At 49.1% G+C, this 12,943-nt stretch overlaps 1 protein-coding gene and 1 long non-coding RNA gene across 2 annotated transcripts; one reads left to right on the top strand and one right to left on the bottom strand.

Moving 5' to 3' along the window:
• Positions 1-342: 342 nt before the first annotated feature.
• On the bottom strand, positions 343-2,703 carry LOC143766032 (uncharacterized). Its single transcript, XR_013213502.1, has 2 exons — positions 2,566-2,703; positions 343-630 (listed from the first exon to the last, which is right to left on the bottom strand). It is a non-coding gene; the product is annotated as an uncharacterized LOC143766032 (long non-coding RNA).
• Positions 2,704-2,760: 57 nt separating this feature from the next.
• Positions 2,761-6,867, top strand: ACTG1 (actin gamma 1). Its single transcript, XM_077253375.1, has 6 exons — positions 2,761-2,898; positions 3,985-4,112; positions 4,219-4,458; positions 4,760-5,198; positions 5,570-5,751; positions 5,872-6,867. The coding sequence occupies exons 2-6, from the start codon at positions 3,990-3,992 to the stop codon at positions 6,013-6,015; spliced, it is 1,128 nt and encodes a 375-aa protein (XP_077109490.1). The 5' UTR covers positions 2,761-2,898; positions 3,985-3,989; the 3' UTR covers positions 6,016-6,867.
• The last annotated feature ends 6,076 nt before the right edge of the window (positions 6,868-12,943 follow it).

The following is a 12,943-nucleotide window of genomic DNA, read 5'->3' as shown; positions in this document are numbered from 1 at the left end:
AGTGGGAGCAGTGACGGAGACTCAGAGCTGGACCAGGGAATGGCGAGTAAAGCAACGTTTTTTCTTTTAAACCATAGTTGGGGGACAAGGTTTTTTGAATATGGAAAACCCCTTAAAGATTGCAAAGTTGCACTGCAGAATTCACAAACAATGAACGTGAATTTGGTCACACTGCAACATGTCTGCCGTCAACTGTCAGCGTGAGCACAATACTATCAATGTTTGTGATTGAAGCATTATGATTTGGAAGAGGTACGCTATTGCTCCCTGTTATCAGCCAGCTCAGGCTGAAGAAAGTCTGATACTACCTCTCTCATGTATTGACACATTTCCGTACATAGGTCATCTTCTACCACTACTGAACCTTTTATTAGTGTTTTACCGTCCCTTTAAGGGATATGGTGAGCTGTCTGTACAGAGACACCACAGAGCGTTCTCCCATCCTGAGGTCTAGTGCGGCGGCTGCTGCTCCTGCTTTGTCACCGGGTGAGATAATTGTATGGATGTCAAGATTGATGCAAAGCCTGGACTGCAGCATTTCCATCTCTGTGCAGGAAGGGCGTGTTCGCTGCTTCTCTGCTGGGGTCATACGGGGTAGATCTGGGCATCCTGTCCCTGTAGGGTAACCTCCTGCAAGACAAAAAAAATACACCGGGTCAGGGCCTATGCAAAGCACGAGGCTTCCTGCACACGGGGTTGGAGGGGTTAAACAGGCAGGAAATGGTGCAGCATGGATATAATGGAGAAGTAGAGCACCATGGCTGCAGGAAGTGAAGGACGGGCATTAAGTAATAGGTTGCCCGGGTCCCTAACCTGTTCACTGGCAGTAAAGAATGGAGTGTTTGTGTAGGTGAGAGAATGGCCATTGTCTCCTCTGTGCAGTCAGCACCTGATCTGGACAGCATTTGCCTCCTGGTGCAAGAAAGACAAAGGCGGGCGGGCTGTGTCCTCCAATGCTGCAAAACTTCCCTCATCATTTCCATCTTGCAAATCGTTGGGCAAATGCAAAGCGGGCGACCTTGTGAGAGAAGCCACCTTGTTAGCTGATGAGTCGTCATATTGCATCTCAGGTGGAGATGTAGAAAGCAGCACCCTAAGGCTACTTTCACACTAGCGTTGTGTGACGTACGTCGCAATGCGTCGTTTTTGAGAAAAAACGCATCCTGCAAAGTTGCCCGCAGGATGCGTTTTTTCTCCATAGACTTGCATTAGCGACGGATTGCCACACGTCGCATCCGTCGTGTTGTGTTGTGGCGGACCGTCGGCACAAAAAAAGTTCCATGTAACTTTTTTTGTGTGTCACGGCCGAAACTCCGCCCCCTCCTCCCCGGACATTACAATGGGGCAGCGGATGCGTTGAAAAACTGCATCCGCTGCCCCTGATGTGCATTTATTTCACAACGTGAGTCGGTACGTTGGGCCGACGCACAGCGACGGCCCCTTACTGACGCTAGTGTGAAAGTAGCCTAAGCCTGTATGAGACCCCTACAGCACAGGAGGTGTTTCCTATCTGCAGGCAGGGGGTCTTATGTATCACCTATGGGTGCAGCCTGACTGCCCATGTGCCACTCCACACAAAATGCTCTGGATAGAGACACCACCAATGCCGGGTCCCCGCTTTGTCATTATTATTGCATTGCACCCTGTAGGCTGGGCACCGGACGCACCTACATAAGTGACCTGCAGTCAGAGATTACTCACGTTACACATAGGAAATGGATGTGTCACCTGCAGCACTGATCCAGAGCTGGAGAGCAAAACGTAGATGAGACCCCCCCCATATTATAACACGGGGCCCCCCCAGTCCTGGAACAATGCAATGATACCAGAGCCCCCTGGCGAGGTGTAATATCCCCCAATCAGTCCCAGGTATACCCTCCTGTGTGCAGTCCTCCCTCAGTGCCACTTACATCGGGGACTATGTGGTTGTGCGGCATGAATACCACACCGCCATGTTGCATCCGATAGGCGCCAGTGCTGTCGTGGTGCAGTCACAACTAGAGATGAGCGAATTAGATGGGGTCAGGGTTTATTCGGCAAGCTATAGCGGATCCATGGAGCGCGCCGGCTGATCACATGTCCGGTGCCGCAGCTGCATGTGTCGCGGGTGTGTCACTGTCACCGCACATGTATGGAGAGCCCAACAGACAGGGACCCCATCAAACTGGCTCATCTCTAGTGACAACGTTATGGGCAGGGGCCGTCTAGTAGAGACGTATCGGTGCGATAGTCTGCGGCGCGGTTACAGCGCATATTCTCTCACGCGGGCGCAGTTGCAGGCGTCCGCCACACTTGCCATGCCCCCTCAGGCCCTGGCTGTGACCTTTGCACTGACCGCGCGCTCTGCGCCTGCGGACGGTTAGCACGTTGTCGCCGTCATGTGTCGTACGCTTCCGCCATCTTTATGTCACTACGTTCTGCCATTGTCAGGTTGTAGAACAAGTGACATAAAGCTGGTGGAGGCTGGGACCGCACCCAGGCTCCTATACAGCACGGGGCTGCAGGTCACACGCTGGGCAGAGGAGCTGGCCGCATACACGCAGGTAACACTACAGTCGTCCTCACTAGTGACCGTGATTCCAGGCTCCGGTGACGCTGTCACGGCCTCACACGCCTTCCCGCCACAGCCTCCTGCAGCTTCAGGGGTTCCGGGAGGGGCGTGGTTACCTCCTACTAACACGCCTCATCTCCGCCCCGCCGGCCAATCGTTCCGCTTGTTTCTGAAAGATGCCCAAATTTGGCGATGTTCAGTCCTCGCGCTGGTGGGCGGAGCTACCAACCGGCGAACTTAAATAGCATAACGGCCGTTAGTGAGTCTCATTCAGCCGGCGGCAGCGGACCTGACAGCACCTTCCATTCCAGCTTCTGTATCCGTTCAGGAAACCCCCATCTCTTAAGGTAAAGGAAATCTTCTGGAGCTTCGCCGCGCTTGTGGCGCTTGGATGTACGCGCTTATTCTCTAGCTTTGGTGGCCTCACTTTACCTGCCCGGGACGGTGTCCTGGTGCTTCGTGTCTATAGTCGGTGGTTACTTATTTTATTCTCGGCTGTGTGGAGGGCGGGAGTGGTAGTAGCTGCAGCCTCCTGGCTTGTAGGCTCTGATAACGCTGTGTGCTAGAATTAAGACGTGGAACTACAACTCCCAGTGTGCCTTGGGACTAAAAGCCGTAAACGATATTTATTTGTGTTGGATTCTGTTATAAGTTTCTGGAAGGTTTTACGATATAACCGTAAAGTGGCTTTGAGTGTCCCTCGGAGGGTGAAGCCCAGGCTTGTAGTGCCTGCTGCAGGGTGGGGCCGCCGCCGGCTTTTGTCCTCTGAGGGTGACGAGGCCGCTACTGTGAGGAGGGAGGGGGGATGAATGTCACTTTCACGCGGCTGACGGGTGGACTGCACCTCTTCCAGTAAAATAGGGGGTGCATGCGTCATACGCTGACACACCCATTCTCTAGACATGACTAACGCATGATGCGCCCCCCCCCCCCCGTGCTCCGAATGGAGTAAACCACGCCCGGAGTATTTGAAAAGAGCTGGGGTGGGTGTGGCTAAGGATGAGTCTTTGCTTCCATATTTGGGCACAGAGCTGCTGATTGGCTGTCTGTGAGGTGGGAGGGAGATTCGAACGTCTCGAGGCTTTCTTGTGGGCGTGGCTTTCACTGCAGCTTCCGTTGTCTTGTCTCCATGGAGCTAGGTGTGGTCAGGAGATTAGACTGCAGGAAGTTGCTGCCAAGTGAGTGTGACAGGGCGAGGCCCCGTCCTGGGCGTGTCCGTAGCTCTGTGCAGCCTCCTCCATCACCCTGCCCTCTGGGTGGGGGCAGCACTGCTCTTGTGCAGCCTCCTCCGCACCTGAGGCTCGGCTAATGCTGCCAGTCTGCCCACTGCTGCACTACTTAGAGCAGTTATAGTTTCAGTCTGTGCCTAGTGACTCTGCCTTGGCATTTTTGGGGGCAATTATTATAAAAAAAATTTTTTTTTGTTCTTGCAGTAAACATGGAAGAGGAAATTGCCGCTCTCGTTGTTGACAATGGATCTGGTATGTGCAAAGCCGGCTTTGCTGGAGATGATGCTCCCCGTGCCGTCTTCCCCTCCATCGTTGGCCGCCCAAGACATCAGGTTTGTTTCCTTCAAGTTTTCAATTTTTATATTTTTTTTTTTTTTTTTTCTCCTATGCCTGTTCTTATAAGTGGCTGTAACAATACCTGCTGTTCCTCCTCTGCAGGGCGTCATGGTTGGCATGGGTCAGAAAGACAGTTACGTAGGTGATGAGGCCCAGAGCAAGAGAGGTATCCTGACCCTGAAGTATCCCATTGAGCACGGCATTGTCACCAACTGGGATGACATGGAGAAGATCTGGCATCACACCTTCTACAACGAGCTGCGTGTGGCCCCTGAGGAGCATCCAGTCCTGCTCACAGAAGCCCCCCTGAACCCCAAAGCAAACAGAGAAAAGATGACCCAGGTTTGTCCCGGCCTGTCCCCTCTCCTTCCTCTCTGGGACACTCCCTGTAAACTTCATTCTCCATTTTTCTCAGACTTCATGTTTTCTTTCCGATGTCTCCAGGGCTCTCTACCTCTCCTGGCATTTTCCTCCTGAAGCCTCAGGTTTCTGTTCCATTATTTTTGGTTTCTGCTTGTCCTGTTCCTTCTACACTAGTTCTTCTATTTATCTTTTTACCTGCATGCCAGCATGTTCAGCATGGTTTGGGGTGTGCCCACACACTGCACATAAAGTAAACACATCCTTTACTTCCTCCCTGCAGATCATGTTCGAGACCTTCAACACCCCTGCCATGTACGTTGCCATCCAGGCTGTGCTGTCCCTGTATGCCTCTGGTCGTACCACTGGTATCGTGATGGACTCTGGAGATGGTGTGACCCACACAGTGCCCATCTACGAAGGCTATGCCCTGCCTCACGCCATCCTGCGTCTGGACTTGGCTGGCCGTGACCTGACAGACTACCTCATGAAGATCCTGACTGAGAGAGGCTACAGCTTCACCACCACAGCCGAAAGAGAAATTGTGCGTGACATCAAGGAGAAGCTGTGCTACGTAGCTTTGGACTTCGAGCAGGAGATGGCCACCGCTGCCTCATCCTCTTCCCTGGAAAAGAGCTACGAGTTGCCTGACGGACAGGTCATCACCATCGGAAACGAGAGGTTCAGGTGTCCAGAGGCCCTCTTCCAGCCATCCTTCCTGGGTAGGTATCTGCAGGATCACAGAGGGGGGTGAATGGTGTTTAAAGGCCCAGACTAGTGATGAGCAAGTATACTCATTTCTCAGGTGGCCTCCCGAGTATTTGTTAGTGCTTGAAGACTTAGTTTTCGTTGCTGCAGCTGCGTGATTTACAGCTGCTAGACAGGCTGAATACATGAGGAATGCCTGTTTAGGAAATTTCCACATGTATTCAGGCTGCCTAGCAGCAGTAAATCATACAGCTGAGGCAACAAACTCCAAGCACTAACAAATACTCAGATCACCTGAGCAATGAGTATACTCGCTCATCACTAGTCCAGACCTGACCAATTGTTTATACTTGACAGGAGACTAACTACACCTTGTATCTTATAGGTATGGAATCCTGCGGTATCCATGAAACCACCTTTAACTCCATCATGAAGTGCGACGTTGATATCCGTAAGGACCTGTATGCCAACACTGTCCTGTCTGGAGGTACCACCATGTACCCTGGCATTGCTGACAGAATGCAGAAGGAAATCACTGCCCTTGCCCCTAGCACAATGAAAATCAAGGTGAGTTGTGAACTAGATGCAACAAGGCCTCAATAAGCCAGCCACTGGGTGCAGCTTCAGTCATCGGTCTGCACATACCCAGTGCTACATGTACTAACTGACACTTCTCATCCTCAACAGATCATTGCACCACCTGAGCGTAAATACTCTGTCTGGATCGGTGGCTCCATCCTGGCCTCCCTCTCCACCTTCCAACAGATGTGGATCAGCAAGCAGGAATATGACGAATCCGGCCCATCCATTGTTCACCGCAAATGCTTCTAAACGGACTGCTAGCAGATGCCTGTGCATTTGCTGCATGAGATATTCAAGTATTAATTTGCCTCGGCAAATGTGTACAACCTCATGCTAGCCTCATGAAACTGGAATAGAGCCAACTTCCAAACGAACTTGCCCTCGGAATGTGAGACACTCAAGTCACCACCTTGTTGGGGAATCTTTCTTTATTTTGTAATGCAAGACTTGGACCTGTCTCTATATACCCCCTCCCATTCCTGTGGTGTCCGTGCTAGCATATGCATACCCTGTACACATCTCCGATACCATACCTGGTTGGCATTCAGTCTTGAGTGTCCCCCTTTAAGCTAAGTCTTGCGTAGAAAAGAAGCATTTCTGTGAAAGGCTGCTGATCTGCGACAGTATTGTGAATGACACTTCGTCCATGGCGGTGAAGTCGAGGTTGGAGATATGCACAGGGTATCTTGAGGTTTAGGCTTCCAGGTTATCCAATTTCTTTTTTTTTTTTTTCTTAGCGCTCAATATTCCAGAATTTCATTTCTGAGGCTGGTAGGAGTTCAAGAGGGAGTCTTCTGTCATCTTGCCAGTTTTTCTAGTATGGTCAGAAGTTACTAAACCTTACCACCATGGCCTCCAGGCCTTAGAATTTTTTTTTTTTTCCTTAGCCCAGTTTGTATTCCCAGCGTTGATCATGGGTCTGAAGTTACACCTGTAAATTTACTCATCCAAGTTTAATTTATGTAAATTTTTTTTGTATGTTGCCTTAATGTTCACATGACAGTAGGAAATACCAAATTTGTAAGTCATCCTGAAGCTGAGAAACTGTAACTCCCGGAAACACTTCATTGTGTAAGAAATAAAGCGCTGCAGTAAAAAGAATCTGGTTGTTCGTGTCAACACTGGGAAGGGGGTCTCCAATACTGGGTGGGGGTGCAGGGACAACTGTCAAATGGGGTTGTCCTAGACAGATTATCTAGTCTCCTACCTCAGTTCCATTAGCCCAGTATCTGAGGGTACTGGATGAACTATATGCAGCTTATGTGCATCTTCTACATCCATGTTCTCTCCCCCCCCCCCCAAAAAAAAAAAAAAAAACTGGTCTCATAGAGACACCAACAGGTCATGTTCTCGGGATTTCCTTAGTATTGCATCACCTGTGCAATACTAAGGAAATCCTGAGAACATGACCTGTTGGTGGCTTTTGAAGACCAGAGTTAAGGGACACTGGTCTACATGAAGGCCATACATGCTCACTACACGTCTCAAAGCTGGTCTCTCCAGTTATTGGTAGACTACTCAACTGGGAGTTGTATTCTAGCAACAACCTTTTGACTTGTAGTAAGCATATTAAGGTTGGTGTCGTGGCCTGTAGGTGCATGTTCAGTGACCAGGAGCTTCCCCCAAAATTGACCCTCAGCAGTTTGTCACAAGGACTGGGCCCCATGCACCCTCCTAAATGGGCCAGAAGCAATAGATCATTACCACTCTACACTTCACCCATCATGGACCACTTCTCATTATTTGTTGTACTTAAAGCAATTTCCTTACATATAACACCTTTTAATTCCATGGTGCTGTACTTGAGAAGGGTTTACATACAGATATCAGTTTGTAACAAAGACGGGGAGAGGACCCTACCTTTGCTGGCTTACATTCTACATGATATTCACTTTGGGGGGGCACTTGCAGACTACAGCATTGCACCATAGTACTAATATTGGGCAAAATATACCACACCCCTCTATTGCAAGAGGCTTCACTGAACAAATGTAGAAACCCTTTTAGTCAGTCTGCAGCCCACTCAGAAATCTTGTGCCCTGCACCCGCCCCCCCCTTTTCAAATATAGGATAAAGCTAACATGCTAATCACAGGTTCTGACACTGGGACCCCCTTGATTCCATGATTGGAGCTTACCAGTTCCATCTTGGAGTGGCAGTGCACTTGTGCAAACTGCACTTCCATTCTTTATGGACTGGGCAAACGCCGAGTGCAGGACTCTGGTCAAACCATGAACTGTGCAGCGGTAGCACCACTACTGTTCTGATTCAACAGCCCCACTTGTTTTTTGTTTTGTTCACTGGGGGCTACAGCATATTGGACCTCCTATGATCACACTACCACCACTCTGGCCCTTCAGTTTGTGTAACTTGAGTCATCAGGTTGTGGTGGTCCCTTACATGCCTGTCTGCCAATGGTTAATACACTTTTGTTAGAGGGCAAAAGCTCAATAGACAAGTCATGGAAGGTGTGAGTAAAGCATTTAACTCTTCCATCACTGAGCCATAGCTTGGTGCCAGCAGTAAGGGGGTTAATGCCCACCCCACATGGTGCTTTTGTTCAGAGCTGTCTGCCTGATGGGACCCCCTGATGATTCAGCATGCCGCCCTCTGGGAATCCTTTGTCTGCACACAAAGAACCAACATGTTATCAGGTCCTTTGGATGCCAGATGTCCCTATGCGCCCCCCTCCAGAGCCCAACTGCAGCCTTGGCATCAAAGCCGCTCTCCAGCCCCCACAAACGGGATCATTACCTCAGCAAAAACAGGTTTGTACATAATACAATGCCAGTGGAAGAAATGAGGCAGTGGTCTTCACTCACCGTGCCCCCTCCCTCTAACCCAGGATCTTTTAAAGAAAATGAGTAGTAGAAATAGGGAAGTAAATATCTGCAGGACATCCGAGCTCAGTCCAGACATGTGGACCCTCATCTGTGCCCCCCACCTTGGTGCTGCTGTTCGTTTCTGCTGCTGATCCTCCTTATGTGACAGGGCTGTGCTGAAAACAATTCACCTGGCCGAGGCCCAAATCGTCCAGACCTGTACCTTACTGGGGTTCATTCACGCTTTTGGGCAGAGCATTTCATTGACCCCCCCCCTGTAAAAAAAAAAAAAAAATTGCATTTGGATATCGGTGAGGACTTCTCATTTTGTCTGAATCAGCTGTAGTGTATAAAGATAGGTGCTGTGGCTGACTTCAGTCCCTGCAGGAGTAGCTGTATGTGGCCCGCCTGCTGCAGAACCTCATTTTGCCAAGCAATTGATATTAGTAAATGCTGAAAAGCTCCTGTTTCTTCTTTAACAAAAGAGATTCTGCAGCAGGCGTATATTTTTAAGTTTTGTGAATCCATTTTAGTGCATTCTTAGGAGACTTACTCGTTGCCTAGACTGGATGCAATTGTAACAAACCCTCAGCTAGCATATGTATTAGGTTTATACAGGTTTTAGACTCTTCATGTAGATAAGTGTTCCCGTTCACTGACAGCAAGCAGAGATCAAACAAGATCACGCTGCTGCTGCCAGCAATTGAGTGAAGTGACTGCTCAGTCTGGTGTCATTGCTAGTATTCCTCCTGCCCATGACATTGAAGTGGCACCAAACTATTGTCTACCTGATCCCATCTGCAACCATAACACAACTACTGTTCCCTGTTATCAGCCAATTCAGGTGGACTTTAAACCCTCTAAAGGCACAATGCAAAGTGATATAAGGGGAGGTGGTTATGGGTTCTCTTGTGCAGTCATCTGCTCTTTGGTCCAATGGCTGATAACAGGGAACACTAGATTTAGATCAAGAAGGTAAGAATTGAGCTTTGATGCCCTACACAAGATTGTTTTCAACTTGTGTAACTGGATATTTGCAATTAGTGGGTGATCTTAGTGCCCCCTACTGTACCCTGAGAGTGCCTTAAAGAAAACTCGTTGATTGCCATAAATTTGTAATTATCTGGTGTACGTGCAGCTGTTCTCTTGAATCCGGCGTTCCTTTCCTTTTGTTCCTGTGCCTCTCACTTCCTGAGATCCGACCCCTCTTCCTTGTATGTAAATCTTTTTTTTTTCTGTCAAGTGGGCATGTCCTTAAAAAATAAACACACATAAAATTGCATATTTGACCACACCCATTTGGCTAAAAAAAACCTATACTTATATTGTGGGAAGGCATATCTCGGGAATGGAGAGGTGCAGGAACAAAAGAAAAACAATGCCGGATTCAGGAGAACAGCGGCATTTCCACCAGGTTAAAAAAAAATTACATGTGACGGGTCCTTTTTAAAGGGGCTCTCCAGTTATAAATAAAGTTTATTAAAGTCAAGAGGGTACTTCATGCATGCGCCCCGGTGCTTTCACCACCTAGGAGACATCCATCCTCTAACCCCCCTTATGGCATGGGTGACCCTTTGGTTTCCAAGATAGCCACAGTTTCTATACTCTTCATAGACATGAGTATGGAAGGTGACGTGTATCAGCGGCCACCTTTCCTATATGTAGCTTCGAGAGTTGGGGTCCTTATCCCACTAATGGAACTGGGGCTTTTAACAGCCTTAACGGGGTTGTCAAGGATTAGAGAGACTGCCATTAGAAATGATTGCCTTCTTCCAAAAACAGCACCAACCCTGTCTATAGGTAGTACATCTCTGTGCTATCATTTGAATAGGTCTGCGCTGCAGTAGCAAACACTAGCTATAGACTGTGATGGCGCTGTTTTTGGAAAAAGGCACCTATTGTATTCTAATCCAGTAGTAGGGATGCATCCTTCATAGACTTCTGCTTTTAACCCATCACACAGCATCCAAGTGGTGCCTAAACATGACAAGCCAGTCTGGACTTCTGTTTGTGGTGGTGGTGGGAGAGCGAAAAGATTTCCCATGTATTAAATTGCATAGCCTGGGGCCCATGACCGAGAAGAAGAACCATGATGATTCCTGCCACCAATGTAGATCCAATCAATAGTAGTTATGGCCTGTAAATCTCCAAGCGGGGGTTGGAAACATTGCAATGTGGACCACCTTAGACTCCTTAATCTAGGCGCAGACCACCTCATACAAGAACCATGAGGAGCCCCCCAGTTTTATTCTAGAATCTAATTCTCACAGAATCACATGTATCTGCTTGTGCACACACTCGCTGTGAGCTGGCACTATCCATGAGCAGTCCAGCCACCCACAGCCATGATCAAGTCGGCTTGACCTGGTTGTCTGCCTCCAGACTCACAATTACAAGGTGTCAGCTAAAGCGTCATAACTGACAGGACATAATTTCCATGAGAAATAACCATCTGTGGTATCACTTACCCTCCATTTTCAAAGGGTAGACACCTAGAGTGTAGCTAGTGTGGCGCCCCAGGGTCCTGGTCGTCACAGTGGTATTGCTTTCCTCCAGGGGAGAGTGATACTATGTTTTGAGGCAAGGAAGGATAACTGCATCCAGGTACCACAAACATGCAACACTTCACACTCCAGGCCATCAGGGGGAGCTTTTGCTCCTATTTACTAGGTCACTCCCCATATAGATATATAACTGGTAGTCTGTAGGGAAAGTTGGCTGAGCAGAGCTCAGTTAGCTCCAGACAGCCGTCTGAGGAGGATAGAAGGTTCACAGAGCTGTGCATGCCCACAGAGCTGCATCTCCCAGAAAAAGACATTGAAGGCCGAATTGTTTGCAGCGAGCGTGCAGGAGAGGAAGCACAGGAGAGGATACCAGAAGGGGACCAGCCCTGAGCAGGCTGCCTCCTTCTGAGGGGCAGAAACGCCGGTAGCCAGAACACCGAGGTTGTGAGGACCTCTACGCCTTACATCAAACACCGGCAGGACAGCTAATTGCACGTTACCTGTCCGCACCTACACCTAGGAGGCACGGTGACAACCCATAGAGCCGAGTCATCTAAGAGATCCTATAAACAGGCTCAAGTCACCAGTCATACGGGTTTTGTCCTATCCGTGGGACAGAGAGATAACATCTGTGAGGACCTTATGTGAAGCCATAAGCAGTAAGGGACTACACCACTACAGCGCAAAGGAAGGCTTTTATTCTCCACCTGGACAAGGGGACTCTGGACTTGCCTCCAAACCGGCCGCACCCTGCCAGCCCTGTGGTCTGGTGCTCTGGACTACGGATGCTGAAGTCTTCAGTAAAGAGACTGCAACTCTGTGTCCTCGTTCTTCTCTACGCTACTCACCATTCACCATCTATACACCGGGAAGCCCTGGGGATATACTTCACCCGTGGGAAGGTATACCATCTAGCTGCCATAACATCATCCCAGCGGACCCCTTAAAGCAGCGTCAGTCACCCTGAACGAATACCACAAGTGGCGTCACGAACATAAACTATCCCTTTAAATACCTTTCCCTTTTACACGGACGTCCCAGGGCCACGGATGGGGTCAGCCACAGTGACATCCCCCCTTTGAGCCGACCGGACCAGGTACCGAGTACCCCCTTGCCCTGATGGGGCGCTTCACTACCTACTCTGCCTGAGTGAGAGGGAGGATCCCTTAACCTCCACCCCTAATTTCATCAATAGTAGTGCTCGCATGGTTGTATAGGTATCTAAAAGCTTTGCATATACACTCACTGGCCACTTTATTAGGTACACCTGTCCAACTTCTTGTTAACACTTAATTTCTAATCAGCCAATCACAACTCAGTGCATTTAGGCATGTAGACATGGTCAAGACAATCTCCTGCAGTTCAAACCGAGCATCAGTATGGGGAAGAAAGGTGATTTGAGTGCCTTTGAACGTGGCATGGTTGTTGGTGCCAGAAGGGCTGGTCTGAGTATTTCAGAAACTGCTGATCTACTGGGATTTTCACGCACAACCATCTCTAGGGGTTACAGAGAATGGTCCGAAAAAGAAAAAAAATCCAGTGAGCGGCAGTTCTGTGGGCAGAAATGCCTTGTTGATGCCAGAGGTCAGAGGAGAATGGGCAGACTGGTTCGAGCTGATAGAAAGGCAACAGTGACTCAAATCGCCACCCGTTACAACCAAGGTAGGCCTAAGAGCATCTCTGAACGCACAGTGCGTCGAACTTTGAGGCAGATGGGCTACAGCAGCAGAAGACCACACCGGGTACCACTCCTTTCAGCTAAGAACAGGAAACTGAGGCTACAATTTGTACAAGCTCATCGAAATTGGACAGTAGAAGATTGGAAAAACGTTGCTTGGTCTGATGAGTCTC

This window comes from Ranitomeya variabilis, chromosome 4 (assembly GCF_051348905.1).
Source record: "Ranitomeya variabilis isolate aRanVar5 chromosome 4, aRanVar5.hap1, whole genome shotgun sequence".
Classification (NCBI taxonomy): domain Eukaryota; kingdom Metazoa; phylum Chordata; class Amphibia; order Anura; family Dendrobatidae; genus Ranitomeya; species Ranitomeya variabilis.
Note: the sequence above shows the minus strand (reverse complement) of the source record. Positions and strands in the feature narration are given on the sequence as shown.

Bases quoted from the DNA above. Each gene is read 5' to 3' on its own strand.
- ACTG1 (XM_077253375.1), top strand. From the start codon at position 3,990: ATGGAAGAGGAAATTGCCGCTCTCGTTGTTGACAATGGATCTGGTATG. The intron at 5,199-5,569 runs GTAGGTATCTGC...TGTATCTTATAG, and splicing joins CTTCCAGCCATCCTTCCTGG to GTATGGAATCCTGCGGTATC. The intron at 5,752-5,871 runs GTGAGTTGTGAA...CATCCTCAACAG, and splicing joins CTAGCACAATGAAAATCAAG to ATCATTGCACCACCTGAGCG.